At 37.5% G+C, this 18,169-nt stretch overlaps 1 protein-coding gene across 1 annotated transcript; it reads left to right on the forward strand.

The window, feature by feature from the left end:
* Positions 1–334: 334 nt before the first annotated feature.
* Positions 335–11,902, forward strand: pnpla7a (patatin-like phospholipase domain containing 7a). Its single transcript, XM_020940206.2, has 36 exons — positions 335–474; positions 808–862; positions 991–1,065; positions 1,134–1,221; positions 1,316–1,398; positions 1,478–1,578; positions 1,663–1,803; positions 1,898–2,057; positions 2,168–2,248; positions 2,352–2,480; positions 2,558–2,638; positions 2,744–2,873; positions 2,962–3,036; positions 3,180–3,256; positions 3,339–3,494; positions 3,771–3,848; positions 3,924–4,129; positions 4,207–4,338; positions 4,414–4,537; positions 5,058–5,171; positions 5,344–5,410; positions 5,761–5,904; positions 6,089–6,152; positions 6,284–6,452; positions 7,263–7,445; positions 7,543–7,661; positions 7,768–7,924; positions 8,020–8,136; positions 8,223–8,292; positions 8,400–8,516; positions 8,610–8,758; positions 8,861–9,013; positions 9,094–9,210; positions 9,529–9,613; positions 9,886–10,001; positions 10,159–11,902. The coding sequence occupies exons 1-36, from the start codon at positions 464–466 to the stop codon at positions 10,243–10,245; spliced, it is 4,011 nt and encodes a 1,336-aa protein (XP_020795865.2). The 5' UTR covers positions 335–463; the 3' UTR covers positions 10,246–11,902.
* Positions 11,903–18,169: the final 6,267 nt, after the last annotated feature.

Genomic DNA, 18,169 nt, shown 5'->3' on the forward strand with positions numbered 1-18,169 from the left:
GGACGGGGTTGAGTCTTGCACAAGATGAAATATGTTTATTTGATGTTCACCCCAACTTTTTACAAAGCTAGAACTAACTTATTATTGAACATTATAAAATCTGGTCTATCCCATAAAAGAACATATTAGGCAAGGTATGAGTCTGGTTTACACCATATAACTCTACATCATTTTTCACTTTTTATGAAGAATTTAACCATACAATCTATGATCTAAACTGGTGGTCTGCTTAATATTGTAAACAGAGGAAAAGCTCAGTTTTCTGTGCGTTTCCGATTGGCTGAGGGCTCTCGGTATCATAGCAACATCATGCATCGCCACGGTCTATTGGTAGATTGATTTGATGTGGGCGGGACAAAGATGGTGTCGTTGTTAGTGTAAAAAACTTTGTTAGCTACCTGCTAACTTTGATAATCTTTCTACCGCTGACACTATTGGGATCGCATTTAGCTGAACAAATGAAATGCTCAAAATGTAAGTTTGTCTTTTACATCTTAATAGTTACAGTCTATAGACTGTCGTTTGAGAAAGCTGGCTGGGTTCAACGGACTTCTGCTAGCTAGCTGCTGTTTTGTCTGCTGTTTTGCCAACATCAAGCTGCACAGTTGGTAGACTTGATTCAGTCATCTTTTGATAAAGACTGAATGCAGTTATCATTGTGTTTTTGAGTTTGTCAGGTCATTTTCCAACAGTACGACTGTTTAGCTAATGTTGAGCTACATGTTATTTCAATGTCACGTGATCAACAATATAAATGATCTTTCAATGTTTTTAATGCGATTTATTCACTATACATTTGTGTTATAGTATGGATTGCAACGGTTCGGATGAATACAGTGACGTCTGTGGATGGACCAGTAATGTAAGCTCAAAGTCTCAATTTTAAATATGTAAATAATTTCTATGGTTTCTGGCGGACATTTATAATTGTTTATATTATCGTGAATTTGTGTTAAAGTGGTTTAAGTGTTAATTATTTGTTGTTTTCAGATGTTGGTCAATAGTAAAAATGAGTTTGCAAAGCGTGTGCAACAGTTTGTGGAAGAGAGGATGCAGACTACAATGGTAATTTGTGGCACTTAAAGTCTAAGTTGTTTTGCAATGATTTCACATTTAAAATGTGTTTTGTGTAGCTTACAGGCGTGCTGATAGGAGCTGGAGTGGCTGTCACACTGATAGGGATCGTAGTACTTTTTCTCTACAGAAGATACAGACATGCTCGTGAGTTACTTCCCAGTTTTTTTTTTTGCTGAAATAACACTTTCCTCTTTGCTTCAACAGTTTTCTTTGTCTGGCTTTCTAAAAATTGTATCAGGTGAACAGCAGCCTGGTGTACCGCATTACCGCTTTAGGAAAAGAGATAAAGTGCTATTCTATGGAAGAAAGATCATGCGAAAGGTTGCAACTGTTTGTAACACAATGATAATGCAAATACAATTTTTTTTACAAAGTAACTGAAGTTTGGTGATTCTCCCAGGTCCAAACACTTTCATCTACCCCTGCTCCCTCGTCTACTTCTGTATCAAAGTCATCACAACGGATACGCAAGAGAACCAAAGTACTAAGCATAGCGCGCAAGTATGTACATTTTTTATATAATGGACATGTCTAATGTCTAATTCTCTGCATGTTTTTTCAAACCAATTGTATTAATGTTGACAGAATCTTGAGGATTCGGAAGGATCCTCCAACTCTACAGCCTAAAGAGCCACCTCCTTCCCTTCTAGAGGCAGACCTAACAGAGTTTGATGTGCAAAGCTCCAACCTTCCTTCTGAGGTCCTTTATATGCTTAAAAATGTCAGGTAGTGTATATTTATTGAAATGTAATAAAGGCTATTTCTCCTTAATATCTTAACTTGTATTTCAAATAGTTATTCTTGATATCAATGCCTGTAGAGTCCTCGGCCATTTTGAGAAGCCTCTTTTCCTTGAGCTTTGTCGTCACATGGTCTTTATTGAACTGCAGGAGGGTGATGGTCTTTTTAGACCTGGAGATGATGATGATAGTATCTACGTTGTACAGGATGGACGTCTAGAACTCTGTATACATGAAAATGTGAGTTCATTTTACTCCACTGAATTATAGATGTTTTATAAACCATTGATCCAATTTGGAAGTATACAGAGGTTTTAGCCCAATCTTTATACTAAAATTTATATTTTCAGGATGGCACTGAACCATTAGTAAAGGATGTGCTACCAGGAGATAGCGTTCACAGTCTGCTGAGTATTCTGGATGTTATCACAGTACATATTTTATATCATCTTTATTGTTAACATTAGATTTTAAGTGTAAACCTGTATGAAGTACAAAATAAATAATAGTTAGTCTCTCTTTGCTCTCTACTAGGGTTATCCTGCACCATATAAGACTGTGACTGCACGAGCAGCCACTCGCTCCACCATATTACGCTTGCCAGCATCAGCTTTTGAATCTGTGTTTAAAAAATATCCGGAGACCCTTGTGCGCGTCATTCAGGTATGACATTTGACAGTCAATGAAATAGTTTTCTCCCATACAACTTAATATATTTTTTGTGCATCTCTGTGTTGCAGATTATTATGGTACGCCTTCAAAGAGTCACATTTCTAGCATTACATAACTATTTGGGTTTAACAACGGAGCTCTTCAATCCGGTACAAAACTTAATAATAACATACATTTATTTTAATACAAATATGCATAATAATGTTGTAATGCACTGTTGTTGTTGTTATGGTTGTTGTGGGTTCTTTTCACAGGAGAGCCAAGCTGTCCCCTTGACAAATGTGAACAGTGTAATTTTTGAGGGCAGTTCAGGGAAGGTGACTCGTCGGTTGCACTTCCAGGATGAGTTACCTGGTGTGACCTCTGAGTCTCCTGCTGACATGGGTCAGCACCCACAGCTAAATCTAAACACACTATTACATCTCACACAATTACTTTTTAGACTAATGTTCATGATTTATTCTGGTTGCAGGGGATGCTGTTAAGGACAGCCCTTCAAATAACTATAGAAAGCAACGATCTATTTCTTTGCCCCCCGATTGCCCAGGTATGTCACCATCAAAGACAAAAACAATAACAACTATGCAATATGTGTATAATTATTGCACCTTAACATTATTAAGGTAATAATTTTAGACAAATATTGGATGGAACAACAAACTGACCTTGAATTTGCACTTAATGTTGTAGGTAATGACCTGAATATGGCTTGTGAACGTGCCCGTGTTGCAATTGATGAGACACCACCTAGTCCAGTCTTGCCAAAAGTGAGATTCTTCTGCTTGAGTTTTTTTATTCCTATGAATTAACCTATTAGCCTGCACTAACATTCAACATCTCTGTATGTAGTCCAGTCTAAAGAAAACGGTGACCATGCATCACACGCCAACAGAGGTGTTTCACTATACGGACAGCAGAGGGCAATCTGATGCCATTCACCTTAGTAAAAGCAGCACAATTCTCCATGCTGCAAAGAAGGATCTGCTGGGGGTCATTCAGCTGCAGGTGAGGAGATGAGGTTGGATAAAAACAAATGAGAACTTGAGTGAATATTTGTACTGAATCATATGAAGAAATGCATACTACAATAAATAAAAAAAAAATCAATATTAATATATTTTCAGTTCATACAGGATTGCTTTTTCTAGACCTTGTATAGACCTTGGCGATATACTACAGAGAATAGTAGACCATGCTCATGTTATTTCTCTGTTGTGGAGGTCTATATTTGAGTCAGAAATATGAATACATTTTATAACCCTTGCATGATTTCTATCCCAGGATTCAAGCCTACTTGATGGCAGAGTGACTCTGCATCAAGTTAAAGCGGGTGCTGTTGTTGCCCGTCAAGGAGACCAGGTGGGAAAAACAGACATTTTCACATTTATAGGACATTCACCATCTAATATGACAAAGTCTGCCTGATCCTTTTAGGAAGTAAGCATTCAGTTTGTAATATCAGGACTTCTTCATGTTTACCAACGTATGATTGACCGTGAGGAGGAGACCCGCTTATTTGTGACCCATCCTGGAGAGCTTGTTGGTCAACTTGCTGTGCTCACAGGAGAACCTCTCATATTTACTGTGCGAGCTCAAAGGGACTGCAGCTTCCTCTCCATTTCAAAAACTCACTTTTATGAGTAAGACAAATTGGTCTGTTAACCTTGAAGAAAAGTTGACAATAAAAAAAAAACAACTATTTGCTTTTGCCTTTCAGGATTATGCGTGTAGAGCCAAAAGTTGTGCTCAATGTGGCGCACACAGTTGTGAAAAGGATGTCCTCCTTTGTCAGACAGATAGACTTTGCTCTTGATTGGATGGCTGTGGAAGCTGGTAGAGCGGTCTATAGGTAATGATGTTTATGAAATTAATTCAAAAAAATTTTTTTTTCCAAATATTAATAGTAAACCTGAACCTATTTTAGGCAAGGTGATAAGTCAGATTGCACCTTCATCGTGCTTAGTGGTCGACTCCGTTCTGTAATCATGAAAGAGGACGGTAAAAAGGAGTTAATAGGAGAGTATGGCCGAGGGGACCTGATTGGAGTGGTAAGTCATTACGTTCATGGCCCCAACCTTGTTAGAGAATGTGGCCTCCTTCAATAAAGGAGTGCAAAAAGTTATTTCAAAAGTATATCATAATTCCTCTATAACATAACACAACACTTTCTCATGTGTGATTTTAATTATATATATTGTTATACATTATAGCATTTTATTTTGTCGTGACAAGATTAATATGAGCTACACACCCCTTATGATAGCCACAGTAGTTGCTCTTTGCCACAGTGTTTCTAATAATACATGCTGTAATGGATGCTATGGTTACTGTTACCTAGAGGAGTGAACCTGAATGATGGGGATGAGAATAAGATTGGTATGAAGGTTGTTGCATTCAAGACATTTTTAGCACTGCTGTGACGGTGCCGACGTCAGCACAGACAGATGGGTTTAGAACATTTTGTCAAGTCACTGTATCACCTAAATACAGTTGAAATGTGAATGGCAGTGAAAACACCATAAATTATATCTTTTGTTGCATAACTTAACAGACAGAAGTTCTTTGCAGGTTGAAACTGTCACTCATCAGAACAGAGCCACCACAGTCCACGCGGTCCGAGACTCCGAATTGGCCAAATTACCAGAAGGTGCTCTCAGCTCCATTAAAAGGAAATTTCCCCAGGTAGGTTTTAATTCCATGAAAATGCCTTATTTGTTATTTTAAGTGATTTTAATACAAGTTTGTCAAATTATGAATGTTCTCATGTTCTCAATAATGCAAATTGAGGCTATAAAAACAAGATGTGAATATTATTTATTTTATATGAGAGAATAACTGTAAAATAATTTTTCAGGTTGTCACCCGGTTAATCCACTTGCTTGGAGAGAAGATCCTCAGACAGGTCAATGGTCCACTGACAAGTAAGTGTGCCTATTAGAAATGTCACTCTTCCTGCCAGTTTCAGCAGCCTGTTTTATCAGTCATTGTGCTAAACTGTAATACTGCATTTTCATCACTCTTTTTTTTTTTTTTTTTTTTAAGCATTTTTGCGCAACATCTCATTTAGAATATTCATTCAGTCCCAGGAGCAAAAACTGCTTTTCTGCCAACTGCATCCCGCTTTGCTCCACTTTTGGCATATCTTTTGGTTTTGCACATGAGCCAACACTTAAAACACTTATAAATCAGGCCTTAAGTGTTTAATGTAATAACAGATGAATTGTAATGCATAACCTTGAAGATTTACAAAAATGTACTGTTTTAAACTCAGCCCGCAGTTTGGCCCTCCCTGGCAGCAAATGGGATGCAGGGAACCAAGCCTCTAACCTGTCCACTGTGGCAGTGCTGCCTGTATCTGAGGATGTTCCTCTCACTGCCTTCACTTTGGAACTGCAGCATGCCCTTGTTGCAATAGGTAAACACAGAGCAGTCTTGTATTCCATTATTCCTTTTGAACATTCAGATGTTTCAATTGTAATAGTTTGTGGGTCTTCATGCATTGCAGGTAAAAACTAGTAATCACCTGGTTAAACTGCTTTAGTCAGTATAATAGTATTTCTAAAATTGAAGTGTTTAATTAACTGTTCTGTTGCACATAGGTCCTACTTTGTTGCTGACCAGTGATACAATCAAACAGCGTCTTGGAGGTGCTGCACTCGACAGGTAAATTGGCAACATTTTAGTTTCCTTGTTGTTTGGCTTTCACTTTATTGGCACAAGAGAAAATAAAAATAATGTGTGCTGCCAGTTGAGTAAGGCCCATTGTTATGAAATAGTCTGCTGTTTGTCTTTAGTGTCCACGAGTATCGCCTGTCCAGCTGGCTTGGTCAACAGGAAGACATCCATCGCATAGTGTTGTATCAAACAGACTACACTTTGACTCCGTGGACTCAAAGATGCATCCGTCAGGCTGACTGCATCATTATCGTGGGACTTGGGGAGCAGGACCCAACTGTTGGGGAGGTGAGCAGTTCTAAGACAGTGGTGTCATGAGAACAAAGAGTAACTGACTTACCTTTGGTTTACTAGTTAACTACAGTATTACATATTATTATCTGAGAATATAACATGTGATAATGTTAAAGAGGATGTGCACGCTGTGTCATATTACATCTTCTTGTTTTATTATTATTATTATTATTATTTTGAGTTGTATTATTTCTTTTAGATCCATATTTGAAATATAGGTATAGGTATATGTATGTATGCCCAAACTATTGTTAAATCTGCTGGATTGTTACTGTTTGGCCTTGTTGCATAGGGAAAAGATGTGCAAAAGCTGAATATTGTTAGAGAAAGAGTAAAGGGCTGGATATTCAGCTGATGGAGGACTGAGAAGTAATTGTTGTCAATCAGTGTTTCCCAATAAGAGAGGAGACTATTGTGGGCCCCCACTGTCTAAAAATAAACAAAATAGTAAAATAAATTATATGAATGAAATAAATGAAATGCTTTTGGTTTTTCAAATGTGGATTATTTAAATATAGATCTTGTGCCACAATAGTCTCCGTGTGAACATGTGTTAACACTGTGTTAATGGCCTACAAATAGGCCTAGAAAATGTAGGCTGTATCCGCATATAAATGTTGATGCTTGAAGAAAATGAAATATGGATCACTGTTTACCCTGGGACAGCATGAAACATGCTACATTCTACATCTTTTTAGGCACGCGTACATCTGAGGAATGATATATCCAAATTGCAATTCTGATTTGTTAGAGCTTGTTATTTGAAAAAGACTCAGAACACATGTGTGTGGTCTTTTGCTGCAGCTGGAGCGCATGTTGGAAGGTAGTGCTGTACGAGCTCAGAAACAGCTGGTGTTGTTGCACAGAGAAGATGGCCCTCCACCCAAAGGCACAGTGGAGTGGCTCAATATGAGGAGCTGGATCTCTAGACACCTACACCTCTCTTGTCCAAGAAGAGTCTTCTCAAAAAGAAGCCTACCCAAACTAGTAAAAACAAATATTATATATTAATATTTTAACCCATTTTAACCTCATTGATAACCAAAGCCTTTGGTTTTCTTTCTTTATCATATTATTTTTACAGCGTGAACTGTATCATCGTGTGTTTGAAAAGCCAGCAGACCGCCACTCAGATTTCTCACGACTGGCTCGAGTCCTGACAGGAAACAGCATTGCAATTATTTTGGGAGGGGGTGGGGCAAGGTAATTAGATCTGTTCTCTGAACATAGTTACATAATGGATTCAGATATGAAGCTTAATTGTCACTATATTTCTTTAACATTCTGTGTTTTCTGATGTTGAACCCAGAGGCTGTTCCCAAGTGGGAATAATGCGTGCTCTGTCAGAAGCTGGTATCCCTGTGGACATTATTGGTGGTACGTCTATTGGCTCCTTGATGGGTGCACTATATGCTGAAGACCGGAGCCACAGCCACATGAGGATCAGGGCCCGAGAATGGGCCATGGTTAGTGCCAATTGTCTCTTTGTGTCAGAGTAATGACACTACTACTACATGTGTCATATATAAACAGTAAGATTATACAAATATTTTCCTTTCAGGAAATGACATCAGTATTTAAAAAAGTTCTGGATTTTACATACCCAATCACTTCGATGTTTTCGGGTGCTACCTTTAATTCAAGCCTCAGCAATTTGTTCAAAAGCAAACAAATAGAGGTAGGAGAGAAATAACCCTTCAAAAATGTCAAGACACATCTAAGTGTGTAATCTTGTTTTTCTGAATTTAATTATCTTTCCAAAAGGATCTTTGGATACCATATTTTAACATTACAACTGACATCAGCTCCTCTACAATGCGAGTACACACAGATGGTATGTGTATGTTAATACAAAGGAAACTGTATGCTAACAATTCCCTTGCCCTGTTAAAATGAATAAACTTCCCTGTTGGAGGCACTAAAGTCTGCCTGCTGTTGTAGGCTCCCTGTGGCGATATGTTCGTGCCAGCATGTCTCTTTCTGGGTATCTTCCTCCACTCTGTGACCCCAAAGATGGACACCTGTTGATGGATGGGGGCTACATCAACAACCTGCCAGGTGTCTAAAAGTTTACTAGCCCACATTTTCAACTTTTATTCAGTGATATTTGTCTATAATTATTACAGTCTTTGAACATGTTTCTCCTCCTAGCTGATGTGGCACGCTCCATGGGGGCCAAAGTGGTGATCGCTATTGATGTGGGAAGTCGGGATGAAACCAACCTGACTAATTATGGCGACTCACTTTCCGGCTGGTGGCTGTTATGGAAACGCCTCAACCCCCTTGCTGAGAAAGTCAAGGTAAAAGTAGTGGTGTGATGTGAGCACAGCAGAGCATTCGTTCTTGCAAGCTGAACCCATATGTAGTGTATTTTTGTATTTAGTCTAACATATTTGCCCTAGGTCTTAAATATGGCTGAGATCCAGACTCGGTTGGCATACGTGTGCTGTGTTAGACAGCTGGAGTTGGTTAAGAACAGTGACTACTGCGAGTACATCAGGCCTCCCATTGACCGATATCGAACTCTGGAGTTTGGAAAGTTTGATGAGATTGCTGTACGTTACACTTCGCTTGCTTTTAGCTTGGTGGTACAATTGAGTGATTGATTGTTATGTCTTTCATCACTTGTTAATAGGAGGTGGGATACCAGCATGGCAAAACAGTGTTTGATGTGTGGTGTCGGAGTGGAGTGGTAGAGAAAATGCTGAAGGACAGACACCAGGAGGAGTTCCACACCCAAAGCAAGAACAACGTAAGCTCGAGTCAATCATTGTTTATTGGATAGAAGTTTTGACTGGATAGGCAAGAATCTTAAATGTCTACCTATAGCTTGCCCTAACTCATGAGTACATCATTGACGAACAGTAACTAACTCAGGCAGGGCTTCTCTTTTATTCCAATAATTTGTTTTCTCAAGGGACTCAAGCTATCACTTGCATTGTACAGATGTTCTGTAAATTGGATATAAAAAAAAAAAAGCATAAATGTCAAAAAATATTTTTGTGTAAATTGAAAATGCTAATTTTAACTGGTTTTACATATTGATTTTTTGACTTTTTTCTTGTTTTAGGTGGTAACATGCCCCAATGCCTCTTTCACTGACCTGGCAGAAATTGTGTCTCGCATTGAACCTGTTAAACCAGCTGTAATGGATGGTAAATCAATTTTGGTGTCTAAAAACTTTTATTTCAACTACAAACAACACAAATCGAATGGCTGGACAGAACTGACACATGCACCATCTTCCTGGCCATTCTTCTCACTCACCAAATGGGCATTTCTGACTCTTTTCGGTCATGTACTCCACTCCTCCTCTGAGTCACTCTCTCACAGTCACCACTGCCCATTATCCCCACAGCTTTTTCTACAGTACACATATGACTATGTGATTCTTTCCTTCCTGGTGCCCACTGTTTCCCTTCTTTAGAGGAGTCTGACTACCACACTGATTATGAGGAGGAGGCCCTCGAGAGCGCACTATCTGACATGGAGCTGTACAGTCGCTCTGCAGAGCACACTGAAGGGGAGGAAACTGCAGACACGGTGCGAGTCTTTGGGTATCGGGGTCAACACACAAACTCGGGTTTTTGTGACCTTAATTCTATTTTATGGCACTGGGCTCTTTAAAAGGCTCATAAGCAAATGTATACCTGAAACCTTTCCTTTGCTCTGTAAAATAAATGATTTGCTGATATTCAAGGATGAAGATCTGGACGGAAGAGATCGTTCAGGAACCTCCAACAGCCGAAAGGATCGATCATCAAAGCATGAAGTCCTGTCTCAGTAATCCAGTCACTCAAGACCAGCCAAATGAGTCCTGTCTGAACAGGTCATCACTATTCACAATGACATTTCTTACTTTTCACTTCATTTAACATGACTTTCATGTGAGCCTTGTGTATCCTTTGTCAAGAGAATTCTTATTAGTATTGTGTCCAGGACCTTGTTTCTTCAGTGACTTAAATATAAATACATTTGTACAAATTCCATTTGTATAAATACAAATGGAATTCTTAATTATTACTACAGAATTATCAGCCTTTGGTCTCAAATTTTTAAATAACTGCATACACACCAATAACCATTACCTTTTAACTGTGCGACACTTGTTTCCAAAACATCACACTGCAGAATATGTTGTGACCATGCTGTCAGCTGTGTTCTGTCACTACACCCAATGCCAAGGACATAGGAGGAAGTAATCACTCCCAAAAGAGAAGTTTTTCTTTTGGCCTCAGTGTGAGCCTCCCATCTGCTTGTGCAGTGAACCCTTCACACAGCGCACACTATAGATCTGCTGTGTGAACCCTGAAGTTCGGGCAGTCTCCATAGCAGACATCATCTTCCCTGGACAATGCTGAAATAGTGTATTTCCATAGCCATTAACCTGTGGTGATTTACAATGTATTTGTGAATCAGTCATGTTATTGAATCTATATGCAATTAATTAACTAAAAAAAATGTATCCCAAATGATTTGTACTTTATTGCTGACTAAGTTAATCATGACAGCACATCATTCCAGAAATGCCTTGTAATCCATGTTTACTAACTCGCTTAATGAGATGAATAGGTTTGTTTCACAAAGCAGTTTCAAAGGCAAACGCTATGTCTGTCGTTGTGATAACAGTGTCTCTGTTGGGCTGAAGCAGATTTTATTTCTCTAGCACAGAGTTTAACCATAGTCTCCTCATGTCGCAGTGCTGCTGTTGGAAGAAGCACTCTGATTGGACAGTCTGTTGAATCTCCTAAGTGAAACTGACCTATTATTTGTTACATTAAAACAAATATAAGCCTGATCAATACTGTAATATATTTGAATTAATTACAGTTCACAGTTGTACTTCCACTTATTGATTTAGGCTCCAAAAATATGCAGATCAATGCAACTTTTCCTATGTTATTTTATACTGTAGATAGTTTTCAATGTCTTTTTACATGTAGAGAGGAGAAGCCCTTTTAGAAACCTATAAGGTATAAACTACGTGTGGTGGGTTTGTGGAGTGAATATGAGCATGGGACAATGACAGGACTAGTGACTTACTGATCGGATGAGGTTTTTGCACTTTGTGTTTTTAGTTCTTTGGGTTCTTTCCAAAAAAGAAAAAAAAAACAAGCACAATGAACTGTCTGAGGGAATGAATGTTTGTCTACTTTATTAAACAGGGCGTTGTAATGGATGGAATACTTCTGTATTAAGTGAAACTGTGCCATGCTTTAATGCAGCGCAGCCTTAGCTCACCCCACACAGACACACAACCACATGTGCCCTGTGTTTGGCATTCATTTGTCCATTATTTGTCTGTAATGTTTACCAGTATGCCTGTTAATGGAAAATTCCAATAATTTTTTTTTTTTAATATATTGTTTTAATAATTGTTTAGTACTAATACACGCTGTTAGGCTATGACTTCTGAACATTAAATTATCAAGAAATCATCTGTCTCTTGATGCCTCTCACATTTTTACTTTAAATGTTTCTTGCTTGCATTTTGTGGATTACTTGGTTGCCAATGTAAAATGTTATCTAGCTGATATAGTTTTAAGACACAAAATTACCATGCGTTAGTCTATAGCATATGAAGTCAATATCCAAAAACGATGCAGGTATACACTAACCCAGGGGTGTCAAACTCATTTTGGTCCGGGGGCCGAATTACTTTGATCCCAAAGGGGCCGGATCAGAAAACTCATGTCATATAAACCCCAAAAATAATAAGTTCAAATATTTGTGCAGAGAAACACAATTCTATTACAGAAATATTTTTTTAATTGATAAACTCTTTCTTTTACAAAATATTATAATATTATGAACAACCTGAAACTTTAAAAAAATGCAATTTCAACACAATGTTTTAACATTAACTTGTATGTAAATAGGAATAAGTCAGTTTTTGTTGTAAAATCCTGCACTCGGTGTCCACTTTTCTCATTTTTGACATTTTTCTGATGAGGGTGTCACGGTCAACAGTCAAAACGATCGTCCTTTAAGAGCGTTTGGAAAGAGACAAGTCTTCATTTGTGCTGCTCTGATGGGAGGGGCCACCCACAGAGACGCTGCTATGATAAACACCGCAGAAAATTAACAAGATTTTAATAGAAAACATAATTAAAATATTTTAGTAGAAAATCAGCCGAGGGCCAGATTAAAGGTCTTGGAGGGCCGGATCTGGCCCCCGGGCTGTATGTTTGACACCTGTGCACTAACCCTTTATAACCCTTTATATAAGAAGCACAAATTCTTGATATTCTGTGTGAGGTAAAAATACAACAGACACCAGTGCGACAAAAGTCCATCTTTTGCAAATCTCAAGTTTTTTGTTCAAGTTCAAGCCCTATGCTTCCCTGTGCTGGCTTGTATTTTTGCAGTCTATATGATTTTGTAAATGGTCCTTCCAAGTCACAGATAAAGCAGTGATTGAAGGACATGTTTCAGCTTGTTCCTTTAAAAATAAGCATTAATGGTGCATCAATTGTATGTATCAATAGCCTATCTCTGACACCTTTTTCTTTGTTTTATTTTTTTCCAAAATAGTGACTCAGGTTGAATGGCTTGCAAGTCCACACTTAGCAAGTGAAACTAAAGCCATATATGTCATAGAATACTCAATGCCTTGGCTGTTAAAAGACTCTGGGGAAACTGTAAGCTAAAACAAAGTTGTTTTGGGACAGAGCTGTTACACCTGTAGCGTTGTTTGTGCCACATACACCACAATAATGTATCCCCATACCTCAAGACGATTAATCTAGCTTTATTGATGTATCCTATAATGAGCTTTTTCAATCTCCCTCCTCCCCAGGGAGCACAGCCTTGCATCAGCTAATTAATGAGAACACTGGGGGGAATTTGGGTCACAACAAATGAACAGCTTGGGCAAAGAAACTGGCACTACCCTCAATCAATACATCACTGGGAAGAATGTACATGGAATATGAGTGGGGAATTGGCTGCCAGGAAATTTTACGCATCTGAGGTGGTTTAGTAGTGGTGTGTTGGCAAATACTAGTGACACCAAGACTGAAGCAAATCACGAAATGACAAGCTACAAGTCATATGACAAGATGGAGAATTGGTTTAAGGGAAGGTGGTTTCAAGGCGACATTTCTGACTTTAATGAGAAGTCAGAATTTGATTTACACAAGGTCATGAGGTGACGATCCAGAAATACACCTTAAATATAGTGCCCCGCTTTGCTTTCTGATGGCATATGTCTTCTCCCCCCTCCCTCTCCCAATGAGCCTGCGGGCATGTAGGAATGGGGACAAAAAGGACTGAGCCAGGTAAGTAGGTCACACATTTTGTTGCAGCGAGTGCACCTTTGAGTGATGCCATCCAAAATTATATAATGTTCTAAAGAACTCCTAGAAAAATAGGCTCTGGAAAAAGGCACATTACAGAGGAAAGCCATTTAGAATACTATACTATACTATAATACTATATTATTTTTGCTTTAAAAAGTAGTCTTGTTGGTATAGAGGGTACCCAAGGCAACATTACAAAAATTTAAATCTAAAACTCCAATTGAAAATCAAGTTAAAATTACTTGAATTAAGAGCATGTTGTATTGATTTGAGTAAATTTCACATGACCAGAAAAATTATCTTTTATAGTTGAAATAGGAAAATGCACCTAGTTACACTAAAGATAAAATTAATAACTCTTTTTTTATGTATTTAAAATAAACTAAAGTGTATGTTGTTTGAATTAAGAAAAGATACTTCAGATAATTTCACCTATCAAGTGAAGTCTACTCAAATCAAGTTAAATCTTCTTAATTTGAATTTAGATATTACTGAACATATTTGAATTGCTTAGTCTTAGACAGAAACAAGAGCAATGTGAACACATAAAATAATAATAATGCATTCATCTTAACATTGTCCCATTCTCTCCCCATATTTGGCAGTGATGAAGAACTATAGCAACAGCTGCCCTGGGGTAAACTGACCGAAGAGAGGCTGCCATCTGCATCATCCGCCCTCTGACCAACACCACCAGTCACTCACTCCACATTGAGGAAAGTTGGATGAAGTATCTTGCCCATGGACATGATGTCAGCACCAGAGGTCGCATTTACTGTTTATATAGACATTTTTCTACTTTTACTTGAAAAAATATTTTTATTGACAGCCTGCAAGTGACAAAATCAATGTTGAATAATATTAAATGATTTGAAGAGTTGTGATTCTCTCCTTCCGATATGATTTAGCTTTTCTCAGTTGTATGCCTAGCCTTTGAACATTTCACATTTTTGAGCATTATTTGGGCTAATTTTTAAAATGTTACGTCCTGAAAGTTATTCTTGCAGTTAATTCATAATTTTCCCAAATACCGTTTTACTTTTACTTGAGTAATTTGTACTTCTGCTTGAGTAATATTATTTTTGAAGTACTGGTACTCTTACTTGAGTACATTTTTTGGCTACTCTACTCACCACTGGCCAGTATGCAATGATGTATGATATAGATTTGTTATATTATAGATATAGATAGTATAAATGTTTTCCTCATGGGACTTAGATAGACATTGAAGGTGGTAAAGAGGAGGATGGGATGAGGGGGCTGATACGTTTGCTGCTGAGCTAGAATAGATTAAACAGTAAAAAGATTAAAGGTAAAACACATGTATGAATGAGTTGAGCTGTGATTGGTTGAGAGACAAACTTAACAGGCTGTGACTGGTTGACCGCAACAAAAGGGTAATGAGGTGACTAGGGAAAAATATACTCTTTATCTTTATTTCATTTGGGGTCTGAAACTCCAGGAACCTGAAAAGTTGTCACACAAATCTGACTTGAATGTGACAAAATGGCTTCACTTTTCCCGGAGGAGAAAACAGCAGCTTGTCTTTCCAATATGTCACCATCACCAGTTTTTGCACACCTGTTTCTCACCATCCTGCAAACTGACAGAGGAGAGCCAGCTGAGCCCCTGTGCCTCTGTGAAAAAATATAGATGAACAGAACTGTATACTCCTGTAAAATTATCATCTATTAACTTCTTGTATACTACTTGAATAATACATTTTCATCCTCCTCTTTTGGGGCTTTTTTTTTAGCCACAAAAAAATAAAAAATAAAATAAAAAAAAAAAAAAGAAAAGAAAAGAAAAAGGCAATCCACATCAACAGAAAGTCCTGAGATGTCCTGAGATTGGGCCTTCACACAGTGTTACAAACTCCAATCAAAAAAAAAAAAAAAAAAAAAAAAAAAGACTAGACCACATTTCTTTTCAAAAATTGCCATCTTTAGCTGTAGTTCAGCTGTTAACCATTCCATTGTGTAAACATGTATGGTTTTAGGGCTTATGATCTTTAAGGGAAAATAATATGGATCTCATTGTATTGAATATAGATTCTCAAGAGGTATATCTTTTAAAAATATCCTTCTGTTTGATTATGAGAAGTAAAAGGTTTATGACTTTTGACCTTTTGGAAATATACTGCTCCACATAATTGTATTGTCAAAATGTCATACTTTTAAGTTATGGCCAAAATGACTCTTTATGACATTCACTGACCCGCACTATTAACACACATTAAGCTTTTTTCAACTTTGGACTTTCATAACATAATACTGTTTTGGGTATTTACTAAGAAATTATGACATTTTCATTTCCACATTTAGTTCATTTTTATTAATACAATAGAATAGATCTTAATAAACTGGTCGATTAACTTCCTATTCAGAATTGCAGATTCTCTTTTGACTGTGGCATTTCAGTGTATAGCAACTAGTAGTTTTTCAATTTTTATCTTTGAAAAATGTTTTGCCACTCTATATGTATGACCCAGAGTCTGAATTTTTCAAAGAATCGTAGTTAGTTCAGAGCAGAGGGATAGAGGGTATGTGAAACCAGCACCCATACCTCAAATTCAGGGCAATGAATTACTCAGACATATTAGAAATATAATTCTGAGTAAGTTAATGATGACAGAAATTCAATTAAAGAAACATATTGTGTGTGAGCCTGTTATATAGTTATAATCTATGACACCCATGAATCATTATGTTATAATTTGTGCATTTTAATTTGCAGTATTCATTTAAAACACCTTAAACAAGTACGCTGGTGCACAATGGGAACGTCATCACAACAAATAGCTGTGAAGTTGTCGGTATCTCTGATGAATAGCTGCAGATCACACAGCACATTTTTTCATTTGTATCAAAATAACTACACAATGCATGGGAATCCTATGCTAATCACCAATTAAGAAAATAAAACTGAAGGACGAAGTACGCACAGAGCAGTGGGCGTGGTTGTAAAAATGTGGGATAATTGGCAATATGACATTTTGTAAATACAGTAAATGATTAAAAATGACTCAAATATGCACAAATCACTCCAAATACAAGAGGTTAAATAAGAAGGGGAAACAACTATAACATGGTTAAAAGCTCATAAAAGTCAATTTTGTCATGTAATATGTCCCATGCATTATTACAGAAAGTTGTCTCTCCCCATTATATTTGCATTTCCAGTAATTAACATGAACAACATTCAACAATATTAGCCTCTTCAAACCAAACATCATAGTCACATTTACAATAACAATCAAATTTGCAATATATTTAATATTTTGCTTGGATAAACTAACTCATTTCTGGTTAATCTCATCTCTACATGTGGAGTGAAACTGACCTCAGAGTTAGAACGCCCTGACATACTCCTGTTCCTCTCACACCACATAAACTGTAGCAGCCGTATAAAGCACAGCATTGTAGTGGATTCATGTATTCTGGATTCACTTGTGGAAAAAGGCTATTATTCACCCAGACCCCCTATAGTTGTCTTTGTAGGCTGTGAGAAAAGCCATGTAATTTAAAGGATGTTGGTTATCTCTAGGTTATTTGATTCTCCTCCCCAAGTTTCAGTGTAGGTAATGCTTTAGAGTGACTACAGCCTGCGCGGGATGAGCAGATAAGATCCCAATTAGATCCAGTCTGTCTGAGATACAGCCAGCAACATGTACAGCTCAGGCCTGGGGGAACAGCAGTTTGTCTCAGCAGAATACATTTGAAACTTATGAGATCAGATTGTAGCCCTGCGAATGCATCTAGGTAATAATACTGCTACATTCATGCTGTTATGTGTACTACAGTGTGAAAGAGTTACCACTATTATCTTATTGGATTCCATTTTGGATTTCATTCCTGGAGCATCCCTCTGGGTCTCTGCACATTGGAGGAGAAGGCACATCTACGAGACACAGAACCAAATTACGTAATGTGACTGTAGCTTGAAGTAAACTGAAACCATGTTGGTATTCAATTTACTTTTACTATGTGAATCACAGAAAAAGATGAGTGTTAGCTGCAGAAGTTGATGCTGTATAAACTAAATAAAAATCTTCAATAAATTACGTTTCAAGAACTGATATTGATTTCAGAATATTTTTTTAAATTTTGGTTAATGTATAAGGGAGGGAAATTTGCATTTGCATTTGACCCATCCTTGTCACTGGATTTGTTCAGACTACTTTAAAAGAAGGATTTGATCTGTGTTGCATGTTTTGGGTCAATGAGAGAAAACTGAGTGCCTTGAGGAAATCCAGTCTCAGGGAGAAATATACAAACTCTGCACAAAAAAGCCTGGATGACCCAGGAGTTGAAGCAGGCACCACTGTGTGCCAGTTGATTAGATTATGATGTAGTTACCAATAAAATGTTATTGATCAGTCAAAATGTACTCAAATTAAGTTAAGTAAGG

The sequence above is a fragment of the Boleophthalmus pectinirostris genome, unplaced genomic scaffold, assembly GCF_026225935.1.
Source record: "Boleophthalmus pectinirostris isolate CB_2022bp ecotype Guang Dong unplaced genomic scaffold, ASM2622593v1 HiC_scaffold_18, whole genome shotgun sequence".
Lineage (NCBI taxonomy): Eukaryota > Metazoa > Chordata > Actinopteri > Gobiiformes > Gobiidae > Boleophthalmus > Boleophthalmus pectinirostris.